The 19,319-nt window shown below is 37.3% G+C and overlaps 2 protein-coding genes across 4 annotated transcripts in view; one reads left to right on the top strand and one right to left on the bottom strand.

Annotated features, from left to right (window-relative positions):
• The window catches only part of UPB1 (beta-ureidopropionase 1), a 19,514-nt gene extending 9,898 nt beyond the window's left edge, over positions 1 to 9,616 (top strand). The window contains exons 6-10 of one of the 2 annotated variants that reach the window (XM_062589722.1): positions 305 to 474; positions 3,938 to 4,019; positions 4,912 to 4,954; positions 7,007 to 7,161; positions 9,366 to 9,616. In XM_062589722.1, coding sequence (XP_062445706.1) covers positions 305 to 474; positions 3,938 to 4,019; positions 4,912 to 4,954; positions 7,007 to 7,161; positions 9,366 to 9,449 — 534 coding nt within the window. In that variant the 3' untranslated portion in view covers positions 9,450 to 9,616. Of the gene's footprint in view, positions 1 to 304; positions 475 to 3,937; positions 4,020 to 4,911; positions 4,955 to 5,318; positions 5,371 to 7,006; positions 7,162 to 9,365 lie in introns of those variants that run through there. The other variant, XM_062589723.1, reaches the window with a different exon arrangement.
• GUCD1 (guanylyl cyclase domain containing 1) lies at positions 8,737 to 19,319 on the bottom strand. Of its 2 annotated transcripts, XM_062589724.1 has the most exons (6): positions 19,224 to 19,319; positions 18,043 to 18,127; positions 16,457 to 16,622; positions 15,625 to 15,716; positions 13,748 to 13,989; positions 8,737 to 13,411 (listed from the first exon to the last, which is right to left on the bottom strand). In XM_062589724.1, exons 1-6 carry the CDS (start codon positions 19,258 to 19,260, stop codon positions 13,320 to 13,322), a joined length of 714 nt encoding a protein of 237 aa, XP_062445708.1. In that variant the 5' UTR covers positions 19,261 to 19,319; the 3' UTR covers positions 8,737 to 13,319. The 2 variants fall into 2 exon arrangements, with proteins under 2 accessions (XP_062445708.1, XP_062445709.1); XM_062589725.1 differs by lacking the exons at positions 18,043 to 18,127; positions 19,224 to 19,319 and adding an exon at positions 18,187 to 18,331.

Below are 19,319 nucleotides of genomic sequence, written 5' to 3'. Positions count from 1 at the left end.
TTAAACTTCTGTAGAAGCTTCTAGTATTACTGGAAGAGTGTGTGTCAAAGTCAGGCACTACTTACTGTAGTATGAGTAAAGGGAAACAGAAATAAGCTGGAATTCAATCTTATCACCCTAAGAGAGCTACTTTCTGTTAAATTGCTCTTCTGTTGCAACTTGTATTAGAGAAAGGTGTTCTTACTCAGTCTTACGATTTCTGAAGCTGGTAACCAGACATTGTGAAGTGTCAAAACAATGATTGATTTTTTTTCTTTTTAAGAAATCTGACTCCTTTTTTTTTTTTTTTTTTTTTTTTTCCTAGTCTACCTACTATATGGAAGGAAATACAGGACACACAGTGTTTCAGACACAGTTTGGAACAATTGCAGTGAATATTTGCTATGGGCGCCATCACCCTCTGAACTGGCTCATGTATAGTATCAATGGAGCAGAGATCATCTTTAACCCTTCAGCCACTATCGGAACACTGAGGTAAAATACAACCTATTTTTAGGCTGTTGTATAGTTGCTTAGTTAACTGAAGCTCTGAGCCTCTTGCTTTGGCCCCAGAGTGGTACCTTGCTGAGGTCTTGGGATGTCAGGTATCACCTTGTTACTTTTTCTTTACAAAGGTATCTGCATTCTTCATCTGGAGTTTTGGGCTACTAGTCTCCTCACAGTCACTGGTTCTCTTCCAGAACTTTAGCTGTATATCTATAAGGTCTTCTGCCTTTAGAGATAGAAATATCCAGCATCCAGCTTGGCTTTTGGAAGCTAATGACTGTTTTTTAGGTAATTTTTTTTCTGTAATATTTTGTTTTATGATAGACAGTAGTAATTTATATTTATATTATCTTGCCAGATCCATCCTCTACCTAGGAACCAGTAAGTACGCTATGAGGTTGCAGTCTTCAGAGCCAAGCTCTGAAGAAACCGTTTTCTCAGAAAAGGGTTTTTGTTTTTGTTCTATTTTACTGTTGACAATTTTATGATTATCAGGCCTCTTGAACCAGACTAAACTAGTGTAAACTTTTCCTTGAGATTAATCTTATACGGATTGACATTAATTGCATCCTATTGACTTGATTTCTTAAAAGAAAACCCACTCCATGAGCTAAGAAAATGGAGTTCTTAGCCAACCCGTAGTGATTAATCTGTGGATTAAATCTTAAATATTCTGTGTTTCTATATCAGTTGCATTTCATTATAATAACCTTTGAACATACCATGTTTCCAGCATTGTCTCTGACACACGCTGTATATTGCTTGGGATATAACGTGATGTAAAATAATAAGAAAAAAGCTTAGTTTGGGCAGAAACCTTGTAGAAGTTTGTTTCAATTGTTTTTAATTCCACTCCTTTTGACGAAATCACCATGTCTTCCTTTTAGTCTCATTGTCTTCTGTTCTTTGCATTAGTGTTCAATAGTTCCATATTCCAGATCAGACTATTTGCAAATTGAGGTGCAGGATTCCAGAATGTGTCAACACAAAAGCCTAATACATGATACAATAATTGTGCTTTTTCTTTCTTTTTCTTTTTTCTTTTTCTTTTTTTCCAGGTAACAGTAGACTCTGGAAAACAATTTAACCATGTATGATGTTTGTATGTGTATGACTGAGTAGGTGATGGTAGTTTACACTGGATTTTAGATGCTTTAGATTTTAAGCTATCCTTTTCAGCACAAGTGGAGAGCCTTGTGCAGGAGGAAAGAGGTCTGGCCTTGCAGAGTTCTTTGTAACAAAGACACTTCTTTCATGAGTTAAAGCCATTATTTGGGGCTAACTGAACTGTCTTTGAATTTCCAGTTCCAGAGCTGATTTTTAGGAACTGAAAAGGAGCATATTTTGTTGTTGTTATTATTCAAATATAGTATTCAGTTGCAAACAAAAAAGAAAGCATAGTGATCTCTTCTCAAAATATTTGAAATTCTTTCTCATTCCTCCTGTCTCTCCCTTCAGCTAGGCTTGTGTGCATGCACTAATTGCAGAATACTTTCATTTTTGTTGTTATAAACATAGAGGAAGAGTTTTTCCATCCTAAGTTGTGTAAACCTAAACATATGAAGTATTCAGCAATGCAGACTTGCTAACTAGGAATGCAAGAGGATAGAGAGTTATAAATTGTAAAGAGGAGAATCTTTTTCATGTTTTCTTTAAGATTTCTCTGGTCCCCTCTTTTCACCTATTTAATGCAAATTTGGAGTTTTTCTAGCTCTGTAAGAAGATTTGAGAATATTCACATCAATTTTTGTTGCTGACCAGCTAGAAGAAGATTCTGAGTATGCAGACCATTCATGGTAGCGTGGAAATTGTGAAAAACAGATTACAGAGGCATAAATATTTCATACCCACAAGCAGTTCTAGTGCAGAGAACCATATATTTGTGAGCCTGGGGAGGCTTAGATTCAATATTCTGCCATTCAGATTGCCTTTAATATTTTTCAGTATTAAAGTGTCTTATTTAGGTTGTGTAATGCTAGAAAACGATACACAATACTTTGGGGGCATTTTATGAATATCAGTACTAGAATAATGTTTGTGATGTTTGTCCACTTATAGTCCATTAGGAGGAGAGCAAACAGAAATTACCTTGTCTTCATGCAGCACTTCATTGCTACTCTGGGTGCTTCAGACTCTCCTAATTATTGCCTTTCACTTGATTGTTTTTAAGCATATAATTTTTATTGCAGGAAGAGGACTCTTGAGGCCCATGTAGAAAACTGTCTCTGGGGCAACTTCTTGGCTATAGCTTTTATTCCTGTTTCTTTTCTTATGTGAAATAGTAATTTGCAGGAGCTTTTCAATAAAATCCCTTTTTGTTAGAATAGCTAGCAGCCAGACTCAGAGCAATTGCGAAAAAAGGCAATAAACCAAGTCCTTTCAATCACCCTAGTGACCATCTCTTAAGGTTCTTGAGTCTGCCTGGGAGATTAATGGCAGTCAGACACTTGCCTAACTGTCTTAGTACTCAGAATCTGGCAGGTACATTTTGTCACAGGATGTACAAATTGTATCACCTTCGTTTTGGGGCTCTGAGACTTTCCATTAACTAGTCTGATGCCTTTGTATCAAACTGTTTAATGAGAAGATGAGTGTTTTGGTTTTAAAAATCAGTCTGAATTGAAATCTCTGTTTGGAAAGGAGCTGGAGGTTGTGAAAGAGAAGGAATTCTTTTCCTTATTTTCCAGTTCTCGGTTTTCTGTAAATTTGGTGACTGGTGTAATAGCTAATAACTGGGAAGTTATGGGAATGATTTGTTAAGCGTGCTTTCTTTTTCATCAGCCCACCAATAGAAAATAGCTTACTGGAAATTGTTATTTTATGTACCAGTTTCATAGCAGAAATGGGAAAGATGGGAATGGATTTTATTTTTTCTTTTTTTTTCAATTCATATAAATTTTGTATTTCATTCACTGCTGCAACACCTACTTCTGAATTATTTTGGAAAAAAAGGGACAAATTGTTATTTGGAAAAAGGGAGGTAACTTTTATTTTACTGCTTTTCTTACAGCTTACTCTTCCTTTCCTTTTCTTAGAGTTCTTACTGCTTTGCTGCAGAATATTATTTGGATCATTGAAAATTAATGGAATGCGAAAGCACATGTGTAAATCCTTTGCGTTCTTTAGTAGAATAAAAGCTTTTATATTAATTTTAATTGCTTTGACAGTCTTAAGAGGTGATGGGGTTTTTTTTTGCCATGAAAAGTCCTTATTTACCAAGTTATCGCATAAAATTGTTTGTACCCATATTTGAGCAGAAAATAATTCTATTTTGGCTGTATGTGTGAGGACATTTAAACTGTAACAGCAAGATCAGTCTCAGGAACTAACTTTGGTTTGTTCGACAAAAAAAGTACAGTGTCCCACACTCATAAATAATCCAAATGCAGAAGACTGCTCTGAAGTAGACAAATAATGAGTATCTGCCTTCTGTATTGTTACTATATTGCAGTGAGTCAATGTGGCCAATTGAAGCAAGAAATGCTGCCATAGCTAACCACTGCTTTACATGTCCCATCAACAGAGTAGGAACGGTATGTATCTTCTATTTGCTGTTTCATTTCATGATTTTGGTATTGCAGCGTGTGTTAATTCTCAGGAGTGAATTAAATAGCACTAGGATACACAGATTCCTTTTCTGTGGAAGGCCTCTGTCTCTTAAGTGTTTATAGTGTGCTTTGAAGGTGGACAGTGATACGTTGTTTCTAGCAGGGAGATTACCAGTTGCCTTGTTGCTGTCAATCTACCTTCTATTGCAGCTGCTTCCTGTTCCTGAATTGCTCTCTATGTAATAGGCAAACACCCTTTTTGCTAATTCTCCTAGTTTCTATGGTAAAATTAGTGTTTGCTTAGCCAGAATGAGTGAACCATATCTTCAAGACTGTGATACAGAACTGGCTGCTGTTGTCGAGATACTGTCTCCTTCTGGCTGCTGAAATCCTGTAATTAAAACTAATACTGCCCACAATAGGTCAGTCTTGCTTTCAGATAGACCAAAAACCCTAAATGAGCTTTCTTTTGTAAGGTTATCTGCAGAAATCCAGATTTGTTTTTAATGTGAATACATTTGCCTCCTTGTGTGATCTGCAACTATGAATTTCGTTAAATATCTCTTCTTTTACCCTCTTCTCACCTTTGCAAAACTGTTTGGAGATGTGTTGCCCAAGTATATGAATAACATGCAGTCATACCAAAAGACCTTGTTTTCCAGCCTAGTCCATCATAAGATCCTAACAGGATAGTCTCTAATGTGAGTCTAGAAACTGGACCCTTCCAATGACTCACTTCTTTAGACAATGCTGATAACAGGCCAGAAAAGTCTTAGTAGACTTATTTAAACTTCTACACTAGAAAAGATAGACCAGTAAGGATTTCTTGAATGAAATGAAATTATACTGCCACCTACAGAATCTTTTTATTTCTCAGGAATACTACAAAAATGCGTTTACTTCTGGAGATGGTGGAAAAGGTATGTTCAAAAATCACATTGCTAATAATTGTTGACTGGGAAATCCTGAAGAAATGATAGCTCTTCTACCTGCATCTGTTCCATGGCAGTTATGGTAGCCAATGCCTGCCTTAGTCAGGACTGCTGCTATGTAGGCTGGAGAGAATAAGCACTTGCTATAAAAGATGGTGATACGATGGTATCTGGTCACTAGAAGTTATATATACTTCCAGGGGGTAAAAGTCCTCAAGTCCATGCAGTCTTGTAGGATGGGAAGACAGAAATCCCACAAGTTTCACCTGGGTTGTCAGCACATGCATGACATAATTTATTTATAGGTTTACGATTATTAACATTGATATTACTCATGAATTTGTTTATCAAGGATTATTGCTATTCACTTGGGGCAGTGGCAGAGGATAGTGAGATGTGTGTTTCTGATCCAGGCATCCATGTGAGTTACTGAGTTCCTTATACAAAGGTTTATTTAAACCTTTATTATTATTTATAAGTAGTAATTGTACATCTATATCATATGGCATGTGCATGTGTCTGGTGGGGACACTGAGCTATGTGATACTGAAGATGGAAATGGCCACCAAATACTGATGGTGTTCTTTCTGCAGACTCGTGTCTTGTTGTCTCACTCCCTGTTTCAAGGCCCTTAGGCAGTCACATTTCTCTAACTGTAATTCCTATTCTGTATGAAGTCTGTGTTGGAAGGAATTTATCTTCACTACAGAGCTAGTTTGGCTAATTAGTACATGAATGTAAATGGCTGCAGCAAAAGCAAATCAGAGGGTTTTTTCTATCACTGGTCATGCACACCTTGCTTATGTCATTGAGATTCCGTATTGCATGTTTTCCTATGACTGCTTTTAGCTGAGCCTCTGATTCTAAGTGAATGGTGGAGAAACTGGTTGGTCTTAGTCACTGAGGAAGAGTGTGGGAAGAACTGGGGAGCTACAAACCCTTAATAATTTGGCCTATATCCTCTATAAAGAGTGTGTGAGCTGTGAGTTTGAATTAAAATTATATGTTATCACTATTCCATATCCTCAGCCATACTAGTTTTTCGCTGTTTCGCAGTTTTGCTGGAGGCTGAAAAAAAATTTCTGAATGGATAAAAAGACTTAATGACAACATCTGAGTCAGCTGACCAGTGGAAATTTGAAATATTTAGCAGGGTTTTCCTCGGAGTAATTTTCTTGGCTAATTTTATTCTGTTGCATGAGTTTTAAAAAGGGGATGGTTGAGAATATCACAAGCAAATACAAACCCTAATTATAATTCATAAGTAAGAGAAGAAAGGACAGTGAATGACATCGTTGTTATTTTTCATGTGCCTAAAAAAAAAGATGAGTTCTGAAAGCTAAGTAAGTGCATGCTGAACTGTTTGACAAATTGCTTAATCAGCACTTCAAGAGAAGTATGAGACTGTGAACCATGTTGTCGTGAGGTGAAAAGCTCCATCAGTTGTGCATTGGAACAGAATAATTTGTCCGGTGACAGCCATGTCTACCTCTGGCTTATCTGGTGTGAGCCTGAGCCTTTTTATTAGCTAGTTTTGGAGCGAAAAGGTCTTGCTTAGTAGTTTAACAGAAGTGGCTGATTTGGGGGCACAATTAAGAATTGTGCAATTTTAAGTAAGATTTTTATCTACCTCAAATCCCAGTGTTTTCACCTTTGATCTTGCTTTGAAAATTGAAAATGTGCATCTTTCTGTTGTTTTGGAAAAATATGACAATTAGCATTTATTTAAGTACTAGATAAATAAAAATGGAAGCAAAACCCTTACTTAGATGCGGACATAGTAATGGAAAAACAAATTAATGCATAAGTTAAAAGCCAATACAGTATTTTTTTCTATTTTTGATATTTGTGAAAGCTGTACTGTGAATAAAAGGTAAGAAATAGTTAAAATCACAGTTACCTTCAGGTTCGTGTCTTGCTTACAGTGCAGTGAATGAACTACCAAATGAAGTTGTAAGCCAAGTTTTATGAGAAAAATGCATGTTAAGTTGTATATGTATTTACAGATGGCATTATATGCTTTTAAAAAATTTCTTTAAGCACACCATGACTTGGGCCATTTTTATGGCTCAAGTTATGTAGCTGCACCAGATGGCAGCAGAACCCCAGGACTGTCTCGCACTCGGGATGGACTTCTGGTGGTAGAGATGGATCTAAATCTTTGCAGGCAAGTCAGTGACAAATGGAATTTTAAGGTAAGCCTGATTATAAAGAAACAGCCCATTTTAAAGACCTATGTACATATGATACTAGAACAAACTTGAAGGACCAGTAGGGGAAGTATCATTTGGATGTAGTTTTCTTATATTGTGTTCTTAACACCAGTTACTGCTGAGCTATGAATGACCTTAGGTCTGACCTCATATGGCAGTTCTTTATACATTGATAGGCATTACTTGTCAGTTTTTGTGGAATTTATTTAAAAAAAATAACAATATCTCAAACCCCAAGAATCTTAAGTCATTTTGTTTATAGGAACTTTCTGAATGCAAACTTCTTGCAGTTAACTTCCTGAATTTGATGACATGTTGAAGCCACAAAGAAAAGAAACATCTACATTCATCTCTGAAGCATCCTAACTCACTGTAGAATTAAGCTAAACCAGATTTAGGTGACTGCAAGCCTCTCCAAAGTGCTTTAACAAGATTTAACATTTTTTCTTTTTTTATTTTTTTTTTTAATTCTCAGCCAAAACTAATTTCGATCATCTTTCCTGAGGATGTAATTTGATAAAATTTCTTCAGCAGCAGCCTTGCTTTAAGATATTGCCATTTCAGCACTGTAGTTTGTTAACCTTTTGGTTGTACTAGTACAATATCCATGAGGCTGTATTATATACTGGTTTAGTGACGATAGGTTTTTTTTAAAAAAAAAAAAAAAAAAGCATTTTCTTCTTTCAGTCTGGTCAAGTTTTCAGCAGGCCTCACAAACATTGTACTACTACAAAAAAGAAGGCAAGGAACAAGCAAAAGGAGAAAAAAGAAAACAATTTCTATAATAGGCTATATTGATGAAGAAAACACCATAAATTATTCTGTGGAGACAGGTCTTTAATTCTAGCCCTTAATACTGCTAGAGTCTAGAACTCTTGCCTATCCACCATTAAAACCAACATGAGATTTGAATCCTAACAAAGAGTAAAAAGACTAAAGCTCCTGTGTAGCAGCTATTAAAATATATGTAGGTTCTTCAGTTAAAATATTCATTTTTAAGGAGTCTTAAATTTTGCAAATAATATTACTCCAGAGACACTCTTTTATAGAGCTAATTTACCTGGAACCACTTTGCACATTATAATATTGAGCAGCATTTAATATGTTCTGATTTTAATCTGATACAAAAATACAGGTTATCTGTGAGTTTGAAATGCTGAATAAACTTTTAAATGAAAACTAGAACCTAGTGATTTCCTAGCTAAAGTTAAATTTCTTTGTTAATGCTGCTGAGCAATATATGGGGACTAAAGACAAAAAATAATTTTAGGTCTTTGTCTATACATAACTGTATTTGTGTTTTGCAGTGCTTGTAATAAGGTTTTTGACATAATATACTTAAAATTTTGCCAAGAGATCCTTTATTTTTTAAGACAAGCTGGCATTTAATATTGCCTTACTGCTAAAATCTGAGGGCCTTTTTGCAGAATGTAGAGGTAGGTAGTGTGTCAGGAAGCAGATGGAGCATTCCTTGTAAGAGCTTAGTAGAGGCATCCAAACAAAAGCAATTGTTCTGAGTAGGAAAAACAAACATTACAAGCAAAACTGACTGTTAGCTATTTTGTATAAAATTACGTTTATTTTTGTTGTCTTCAAGTCTTGTGCTTTCAGCATATTAGAGTTTTGTGTGGATGGTGTAGATTGCTGCGGCTATTGTTTATATGACAGGAAGTATTCATTTCCTTCTCATTTGTGGCCAAGACAGAGGTAGTTCTTGGTATCAGGGTAGTGAGGAAGTATGAAGTCATAATTCACCCATTGGAAAAAAACCTTGATAGTGAATGGTCACCTATTTAACCTGCTCCAATATCGGGTATTTGCATCCAGTGACACCTAAAGAGGACATGAGAATAATGTTCTCACTAAATTTATCAGCAGCAGAATAGTTCACAAATTGTCCTCATTACATTCTAAAATTTACTGTGGAAAGAAAGAAGCAATTCACCCCTCACAGAGTCATTGTTGCAGACTGTGCTTACTTTTCTTAGCTTACTGTACCACCACAAAGCAATGATAATATTTTGTACTATTAACGGATAAAGTCGCTGCAGCACGAATACCCTCAGGGACACCTATGAAAAACCTGTTGCTGACAGCAGAGTCAAAAAATGGTAGACATCAGTATTTTCTACTGAAGTACTTTCATAGCTTAAAACCAGAATTTAAGCTGTGGTTTTCTTTTCCAGATGACTGGTAGATATGAAATGTATGCAGAAGAGCTCAGTGATGCAGTCCAGCCTGATTTTATACCCAATGTAATCAAAGAGTAAGTCCTGGAAGAGATCATCTCAACACAATCAAATTAAAAGATACTATTGGATGAGAGATTTATTGTAGATCACAAGATGCTATTTTAATGTTGTCATTTTAATTTCTTGTAACCAGCTTTTAAATAATAGCATTCATAACTGTGTTAAGTAAAATAATTTAAAATGTCTTCTTGGGTTTTGGGTGTTTTTTCTTTTTTTGTCACTTACGCTAATGTTTCCACTCTTCAGTTGTTCTTTACTAAAAATATAACAAGTGAGCAATACATTGATACAAAATTATGAAATTTTTCCAGTACTGTGTACAAGATACATAGTTTGATGGAAAGAGTGACTTCAGAGATTAAAATATTTAACTAAGCTTTTTAATGTATTATATAGTGTATGTCTGCTTACTTCTGCTTCCCAGTTTTTACTCTCCACCTGGGTGCTTAATTTAACAAGAATGGAGAAGGGAGACATAATTGTTTTCTTTTTTTTTTTTTTCTTCTTCTTATTTACCAACCATTTGATGCATCTCAGTTCTTTGAAGATCTTTATATACTGCACCCACTGAAGACTTCCATATATAAAGCAAGACCACTTTGGTCTTTGTATTTCCCTTTACCCTACTTATTAGAATCACAATTGCAAACAGTGCCTTTGAAGGGCTTTTTCAGGGTCCAGAAGTAGTGCTGAAGACAGATGCTTTTAACATCTCCAGAAGCTCAGTGCTATGTTGTGAGACAACAATAACAAACACTGGCTAAACAGCTTAGACTAGGCTGGTGCAAATGCATGCTTTTCATTGCAAACAAAGCCACAGAGATACTATTAGGGGTCAGCTCAGAATTGGTTATGAAAACCACTTTCCAGGAGCTGTGATATTCAGTGGTTGGGGAATACACAGAATAGCTAGTGTACATAGATAACAATGATATATGGGGTACTTTGAGTTTTATAACATGTCTTGAAATTTTGTTTAGGGAGTAAGTGTTTAGAAAGTGCATAAGGAATACAATTTAGAGACTAATAACTATGAACTTACAGCTGAAATAAATATTTAAACTCTTTAAAAAATTCCACTTTACAATTTCAGCTGTATCACTTCTCTCTTAGTGTATATAACACTTCCTCTAAAGAGCATTCAAATTTTTGCATAGTAAACCAGTTAATAAATGCAACTGCTACATTACGTTACAAGGTTACAAGGTAAAGTATGCTACTTTAAACATTTATTGAGAATGGCTTATTACAAATAAAAAATATATTTATGTATAAAATCCCTGCATGTAAAACATCCCTTTCTTTGCTATGGACATAATGAAGGAAATGAAGTGACAGACAAAACATTCTTAAATGACTTTTCATAAGCAATCTTGGTATGGAAAACAAAGTTTCAGAAAATGTCAGTGTTCTGAATATTTGTTCAGTGAGCTTTCTTTTAATCTGAATTTGTGTCACGTAAACTTTCAGCATTCTTTTTAGTTGGCTTCTTCCCCTACTTTCTATTTTCATCTTTCATAACTTTTTTCCATTTGGCCTTAAGAAGTCCTGTTGCAGTGGGTGGAACACTAATTTTGTCTTTATTGGTTTAAACAGCTTTTTATCTTTCACTTCTGTCGAACTATCTGAACCCTGGGTACCAAACCCTTAACAGTCAATAATGTTATACCCATTTGTGCATTTCAGACCATTTAGCATGTCCTCTAGTTCATGGGTTTTTTTGTACAATTCAATATTTACATTTGGATAATTGAATCCAGTAAGAGGCTAAACATCAGTTATTAGCCTTTTGTAAGAATTGTTTTATTTAGCTAAACCAAGCTCACTCTAAAAATAAATCTTTTGGCAGTTTAATGGTATTGAATAAATTAACTGACTGAAAATGCACAGGTTAAGGGAGTAGCCTATCAGTCTGTAGTTTACACACCTGTTAATGAGTGACATTGCTAATACAATCTCTCTAAATCAAACATCATGAGGTTGGATTTGGACATACAGTTTCCCAAATCAGTAGTGTGCTAGTGGCTAATTTTCGAGAAGCCAGAAGACAGTAGCTAGTTTTTGACGCTGGTCTTTTTCTGGGATTCTACCGATAGCACTAGTATACTGGTTCTACTACTTAATTCTTATTCATCCAGAGTCTTACAAATCTTACAAGTTCCAGAATGTATTCCAACTTAGACAACAATAAGCAGAATCAGATACACTGTAGGTTTCTTGTCATGTACTTTTTGTCAAAATTCAAGAAGGCTGCTGCATTTTAAACACCTGGGGTTTTTTTTGTTTTGTTTTTTGGCTTTTTAGCTCCTTCTCAGGTACTTTTCAGTAAATCAACAACTGACAGAAGAAAATGTTTTCTCTTACAAATATTATCTCTTTATCATGCTGGAATTAGAGATTCCTATTTATTATTTTCACCACCAACTAGCAATGTCTTTTTGTTGTCATTCCACAGAGTTCTGTTCTTAAAACCATGCCAAAGGTGTGGGATCTCTGTCTTAAGGGCAAAACAAAATTTTTTGATTTAATTTAGTATTAATGTTTATTTTTCTACCCACTTTAAAATAGGCAGGACTGAAGATAAAGACATGTAGGAAATTGTGATGGATAAGTCTGAACCAGGTAAGTATCTCCTATACTTTACAGTGCTCCTCCTCAAAGTAAGTAAACCCAGGTACTACATGAAAGGATTATGAATGAGCTGCTATCTAATAATTTATTTTAAAAATGTCTGAGCACAGTAACTGCAATTTAATCCAAACACAGCTGTAGTGTAAGAAGAGCTAGAAAATCTGAGTTCCTGCTGTTTTACTTCAGCCCAGAAAGTCTCTAATCCCTGTTTTTTTCATTAGTTTTAGCTCTTCTTAGAAGGTCATTAAATTAATAGAACAGCAAAGTTTGGCCTCAAAGTACAAATCAGGCTTTTACAGTCTGGTCTCTTCTGTCAGGTATCTAAAATTACTCATAAAATGTATATCATTAGTATGTGGATGATCATTTTCTGTATTTGTTTAATCAGTTTAAAGTTTGTATTTAGATTGGACAGTGTAAAAACTGGCACATGCACATGGCATAACATACAGAAGTTCTTGCAAAGACCCTTGAATACTCCTAAGTCCAAATAAAATGTCCTTGCTTGAACTTTTGGGATAACACAGAGCTCTGGGACATCATTCCTAGAGGAGTTGGCCAAAAATGAGACTAAGTATGTAGTGCAAGGGAACAGTACCATTAGCTACACTTTAAAACTTAATTCATTGACATAAATGCTAAAACTGTGTAAGGTGAATTTAATAAATTGGCAATTTCCTTCATAAATATGTTTCGTTCCTATAATGTACACAATGTTGATAAAACACTTCTAAATTGTGAAAATGCTTTGCTGGCTTAAGTTAATACTTTTTCCTTCCATAATGTCCTGCTGAACTTCAAATACCTACATTTAGAATGAAGATCAGCCCTTGATTCTTTGAAAGAAAGAAAGAGAGAAACAGGTACTTGCTATTTTCCCTAGTTTTGTTTACCTAAACCTATGCATGTATTCCAAGTGTTTAAGTTCATAAATTTGTTGCTTTTTCTCATGTATTTAATTTGAAAATAATCTCAAAGCCAGCAGACTCTAGGCCTGCAATTTAACCCTGCTGTCAAACATGCAGTATTAAAACTGGGGAAAAATGTGTGATATACATTGCAAAATCAGATATTTCATCAGGAATAAAAAGGTGAAGACAGCATTGCAATATAGTCCTATCAATGTCTATAAAGCCTCCCTTGTTTAAGATCCCACTGCAATTCAGAAGCAAGGTCTCTGCAGGGGCAGTCCTGAGACAAGCAGCCAGCTGCCATGCAGGCTGCATCAGAAATGACTGGAAGTATCAGGTGTGGATGTCAGCTGTCTGTGTAGATAAAGAGAATATCCTCATCTGTGCCATAACTTGTCCTGGCTTCCTCAAAGTTACTGATGCTGGTGCTGCATGTTCCTGTTGAGAAGGAACAAAATATTAGTAAAAAAGTCGGTCAGCAGAATTTGCCTATGAAAAGGCTCTTATATTGGCTCTAGCAGCTTCTACAAAGAAAAGTAGTAATTCATACATGGACTAGACCTATCAGCTTTCCTCATTTGAGTAGTTCTCACCTCAAAGGCAGTGCTCAGCACAAAATCAATGAATGTGGCAAAACAACTTCTGACTAACTGGTTAGTGATGTTTGAAATATATACATACTATTACAGGAAGTCCAGCTGGCTCTGTATTACTGACATTTAGTAATGAGGTGGCTGAGAAGCCACAGGAAGGAAGCAGGACTGAGCTACTCACGGTCAGCATAGGCTGGGTTGTTGTAGTAAATACTCCCTGAGGCTTTGTTGTAGCCACACAACACAATGAAATGGCCCTGGTAGTCAGGATTCCTGCAGAAGCACTTCTGCCCAATGGGGAGGAAGCAGCAGTATTTGACAGGACTTGAGCAAAGATCACACAGTAACAGAACTGCATTCACTAGGACGATGGCTACATGACCTTGGGATAGATGTTTTTGGATGTCTTGAACAGTTACTGTGCTGCAGAAAAAAAAAATCAAGACATGTTTATTAACTGTTTAGGAAAGATGCAAGTATTCAGTAAAGTGTGTGGTGATGGACAGTATTTACAACAAGCAGCTGGTGTGATTATTTTTATACATGATAGGTACAGCTCTGCTGTTAAATCCTGAAGGCTTTTTAGGAGACAAAACCTATGCCAGGCAAGGCTTCTTAATCCCATTGCTGCCATTGAAGTGCAGAGCAACAGCTCTGGATTCTGCAATAATATAAATGTAATCTCAGAATGCATTAGATGCCTTGGAGAAGAATATTAAAGGACCTGGCAACTCATTCAATAACTGAGAGACTTCTGTTGTGGGAACATCAAAAGTGAGTCTTCTCTCCTGCTCTTAAAAAAAAAAACAAAAAAAACCCAACAAAACTTGTATCTGAAGCACCAAATCTTTACTGTCTGAGTAGTTAAAGATCTTTTATAGTCAATACCCAACTTAATGTGTGCCCAAATTTGCTTCAGTTACACAGGATTATATAACTCCCCCAGTTGTAAGTTTGGGCTACCAGGTTGTCTATTATTTTAATCATACATTGCTGTAATACCTCCTACAGAGAATGAATATTAACTAAACATAATCTAAAAATCTCATCTCTTACAGCTGTCCTTTATTGAGGCAGATGGTATATTCCATATACACTGGAACTCTTCCCTTGGATAGGTTCCAGATATTGAGGCTGTGTGCTTAATTGATGTGCTTTTTAATTTTTTCCAGTGTCACTTCTCTTCTCTTGTGCCCCAACCTGAGCAGTGAATATGAACTCTGTCCCTGCCTAGATCAAGGTCACCATCTTAAAATCTCTAAAGAAAGAAGGCCTGCCTGTGCCTTCTCTCAGATCACAGCTCTGGGTAAACAGATGGTACTGTACAGACTAAGTTAAAAGGACACTAATGTTTCTGTAAATGCAGGGTGCACTAATGGCTGCCTTGTGCTCCTCTCTTCTTCATTCACCCACTTTGAAAGCAGAAATCCAAATCTAGCTCTACTGTAAAAAAGGTATGCAAATCGAGTTGAACATGGATGCTTAGTTCTTTCCCATCACTATCAGCTACAGGTTGTGAAACAATTTTGCAAATTTTCCCTTTCTCCTGGGTTTGCAGTTCTTCTGTAGGGATATCTCTTGTCATTTCACGCTTCCCTTGGCAAAAGCTCACATGCCTGCTTTTCCTTTGCTTCTCTGTCTCAGGACAGACATCTATTATGTTTGCGCAGCAGCTAAAAACAATGGGTTGTATGTCCACATAGCATTCTCCTTCATTCCAGTGACAACAGTACTTATCAGTGACCCATTAGAGCACTGTAGGCACCCCCTACTAGGCTATCTTAATGGAAGATCAAATTCAAAATTTAAATAATAGTCAACTCTTGTCAGAAATTTCAAATCACTTACCATTCTGTTTCATGACTATTTTTCCCTCAAACATCATTATTCAATCTTGATGTCCACTCTTTTGAGATAGACATAGCAAAAAGACTCTGATTCACAAAAAGGCTCAGGGTCTGATTCCAGTTTGTCTTATACTAGTTTAACTTGTTGATTCCAAGAAAAGCATCAGGCCCACCACTGCCAAAGAGAAAGGAGAGAAAACAGTAATCTTACCACTTCTCCACCAGCACCTTGCAGGCTTTGGCTTGTGCAAAGAGCTGATTCACTCTATTCTCCTCTGTGTCAAAGTGCTTTCTGTAGAATGACTGTGGAGAGAAGAGAACTATTAACTAGGATGAAGTTTACCCTAGTTAATCCCTGACAGCAAGGGCCTGCATAAGTTAAAGATCTAGCTATGGGATGAGAGGTCTCTCCCTGGTAACAGGATAAAATTTCCTGCTCTAAATTATCAGTTCAAATACACTCTTGGTTGGTTGTTGTTAAAATCTCCATCCAGTGGCTATTCAGCTGCCTACATGAAGGAAGTTGGTCTGGTTTGTACTGTGCAGGAGCCTGCATCAGAAAAGCTATTGCCAGGATAGGCACTCATTGGCCCCCTTGCTGGAGATCTTGAAGAGGCCAAGCTCTGAATGGACATGGAGACTGAGTTCCCCTCTCACCTCTAAAGGTGGTTCCTCCAGGTCAAGGTTGAGGCACGGTGGTGGGGGAAGTGTGGAAGCTAGCACTGCTGCTGCCCAGGCTGTCTGTACCTGTTCTGTAGATAAATAGAGGGCTTCAGTCTCCAAGGCTGTCAAATAGGCTGGAACCTTTCTTGAACACTAAATGAAAACTTTTCTTTAAAAATAATATTATGGAATCAAAGATGGAAAATATCTGGGATCGTATCTAGCCTTGCCTTGAGAACTGATTCATGGCCAGTTTTGGCAACAGGCAAATCTTGTTTATGGCAACTGTGGTTAATTGTCAGTAACACAGCAAATCTTTTATAGCACGACACGCAGGGCTCACTTAAAACTTCTATTTCCCAGTGGATAAGAATGCTAACCTGGTTTTTGTAGCCCTTGTCCACTCCAAGCGTCTGGGTGCAAAATTTATGCTTAACACCAAAGTGCCTCATTAGGTAAGCCAGGTCAATGGTCCAGATGCTCTTTGTTAACTGGAGTTCATGGATGGCTTTCTGAAATTCATCATTGTCCAAATGATTCAGGTACCTAGAGAATTAGAAAAGGTAGGGGAAGGGAAGCACAGATCTTAGAGGAAGCAAAGTATGTGTAGTAGCCCAAGCCTCCACATCACAGGATGGAAGAACTGAAACAACAGGACTGGCTAAGAAATAATCAAAAAACATCCCACAAATGAGACCACATTTAAAGAAACAGAAGGGAATATGCAATAACTGGCTTTACTGATGACTTTTTATTGCAAATGTACAGGTATTTTAATTGTTGTATAGTGCTAAAATTATACAGGATGCTGTACAATAAATCAGCTATACTGAGAAAGTATGGAACTATTCTGAAGAGATTACAATCTAAATATACATTACAGTAACATAACAGCAAACACAAAGGTGTTAAAGACTAAAACTTGCCTCACAGAATAAGTGGATTACAAAAGGAGGAACTGTAAAGGCAGTTGGTAATTTTCAAAGGAATATTCTTACGCACTGATGGTACAAAAGGCAGTAAGGGCAGATAAAGTCAGGAGGAAGCTTAGGTCAGGTTGCAAAGAGCTGGGGAAATGCAATTACAGAGAACTCTGGAAGTCAGAAAACAGATGGAAATAAATGCAAAAAAAGAAAAGATTGGAATTAAGGAAGCAGAGCAAACAAGGTCAGATCAGCAGGGTAAGAAGATTAATCTAGGAAACTGACTTTGGACAGACTGGAATGGCAACAGGGGTACAGGGAATGAAGAGGAAGAGGTTACAGTAGTCAAGATGGGAAATTACCAGCACACGGACTAACGTCTTGGCAGTAGGAATGGAGAGAAATGAAAATCTTCTGCTTCATATCTACTAAGTGGACATCTAAATAGGTATTTCTCCTGCACCTAAGCTCATGTTCCTCTGTGGAAGGAAAGAGGAGTTCAGCAGGACAGCTACTAGTTTAAAGAAAAAAAAAGGGCAATACAACGCATAGCCTTGAAGTTACAACTACTCCTGGAACAAAAACCCTTTACCCTACAGGGTGGGGACTCAACAGGACAGGGACAGTATATACTTATAAATACGGGATAAACCTACCAGTCACTTGAAAATATGCAGAATGGAATTCAGTGAATTGCTGTGGTAAATGCCAGTTCCAAATTTTAACAGCAGGAAAGAGGGATAACTTTAGCATGCTAACCTGCAAAAATCTTACTCAATGCTTGTTAGATATTTAAGCAATTGATTATTCAAAAAGTCTTGAAATTTGTCATAGTTTGTATTTTCCCTTGTTTTTGCTGGAGAGTCATGCTAGACCCTAGCAGCAGTAATCCTCCAAGTGTACTTGAAACTGTGTTCTCACGAGACTGTGTAGTTAAACTCGCAACTGCTTTCACACACCCTTTCTCCCTGGACATTGGCTTCTGATATCCTTCTCCCATGGGACGAGATTTACAGTCCCTTGAAGCCCAAACAGTTACTTACTGCAGTACCATCCTGGAGCAGGCTAGCCCACAGTCCCAGTGGTACAGCTGCTGGATGACTGGCACTTTCAGCTGGATGAAGTCCACTGAAGTGAAAACAACACTTAGTAAAACATGAAAGATGTCAATACGTATTTTTCCATACCTCAGCATTAAAAGCCAATTTGCTCTCTCACTGGTACATTCAACACTATCGTGGGGAAAATGTAAGAACATCTTTTTATTTTACTCGATTGGCAGGTCCTTTTTCCTAGGAGGATGTAGGTTTGTTCGGTATATCTGTGAAGTTAAGTTAACCATCAAGTGTTTGGTTTAATCTCATATTATTGTTACAAATCTGGATCACTGTGCAGTATTATTTATTATTGCAAAGCCATATCCCCTCCTAACTAGTACATAAGGCACAGCTGTTCATCCCTTGTCACGCGTCCAAAACGGTTTCTGAATGTACTTCTGTGCCACAAAAGGTGTTAAACCAGACTGTGGTAAAACAGACGCAACAAAAATCTCCAGGCATGTGTCTCATAAACCCCACCGAGCTGAGCCTTTTCTATAGGCATGTCTTTTCCCTCAGGGACTGTAATCTGTGACCAACTTTAAGTTACTGAAGCTCACACATGACACTATTTGGCCTTTTGGATTATACTCTCAAAATTTTAGCAAAGGAAAAAAGAAAGAAGAAAAATCTCTACTAGAAAATGCATAATTCTATCTTTCTTCCCCATTTTTAATTTTTATAGGCTCAGGGCAAGCGTGGCGGTTTCAGTCGCAGAAGATCCCTTGCCATTTGAACGACAGTATTTCTGCAGGCGTTACTGCTGTTTCAGCCGCAATCAGAGTAAACTAGACTTTTCTCAACCGCTTTACTTTTGACTAGAAAAAAATCTTCGAAAGTTGTTAACGCAAGGTCAAGCCCACTTCAGCAGAAGGATAAAGGTGCATCCAAGAGCGTGTGGGCCGGTCTAGTTTTGACAGAATTTTATACGCAAAACTTCCTAAATAGTGTTATTTCTAATAATAATTTCATATTTTCTAACAAAGCCGTAGCAAGCCAACGTAGCTGTTTTAAGTAAATAATTTAAGCAGCGCGTGTTCCGCGTGACGACTTAACCGACCGGTACCTCGCGGGGCGCTCGGTCGCCGCGGGCGGCGGGGCCGCGGGGGCCGGCGGCGCGCACTGACCTGGCAGCGGCTCCCCGGCCTCGCGGGGGCTCCTCATGGCGGCGGCGGCGGCGGGGCTGCCGCCCGCTCACTGGCGGCCCCGCCAGCCGGCCCGGC

Source organism: Rhea pennata, chromosome 17, assembly GCF_028389875.1.
Source record: "Rhea pennata isolate bPtePen1 chromosome 17, bPtePen1.pri, whole genome shotgun sequence".
NCBI classification, from domain to species: domain Eukaryota; kingdom Metazoa; phylum Chordata; class Aves; order Rheiformes; family Rheidae; genus Rhea; species Rhea pennata.
The sequence above is the reverse complement of the archived record's forward strand: the minus strand, read 5'-3'. Positions and strand labels throughout refer to the sequence as shown.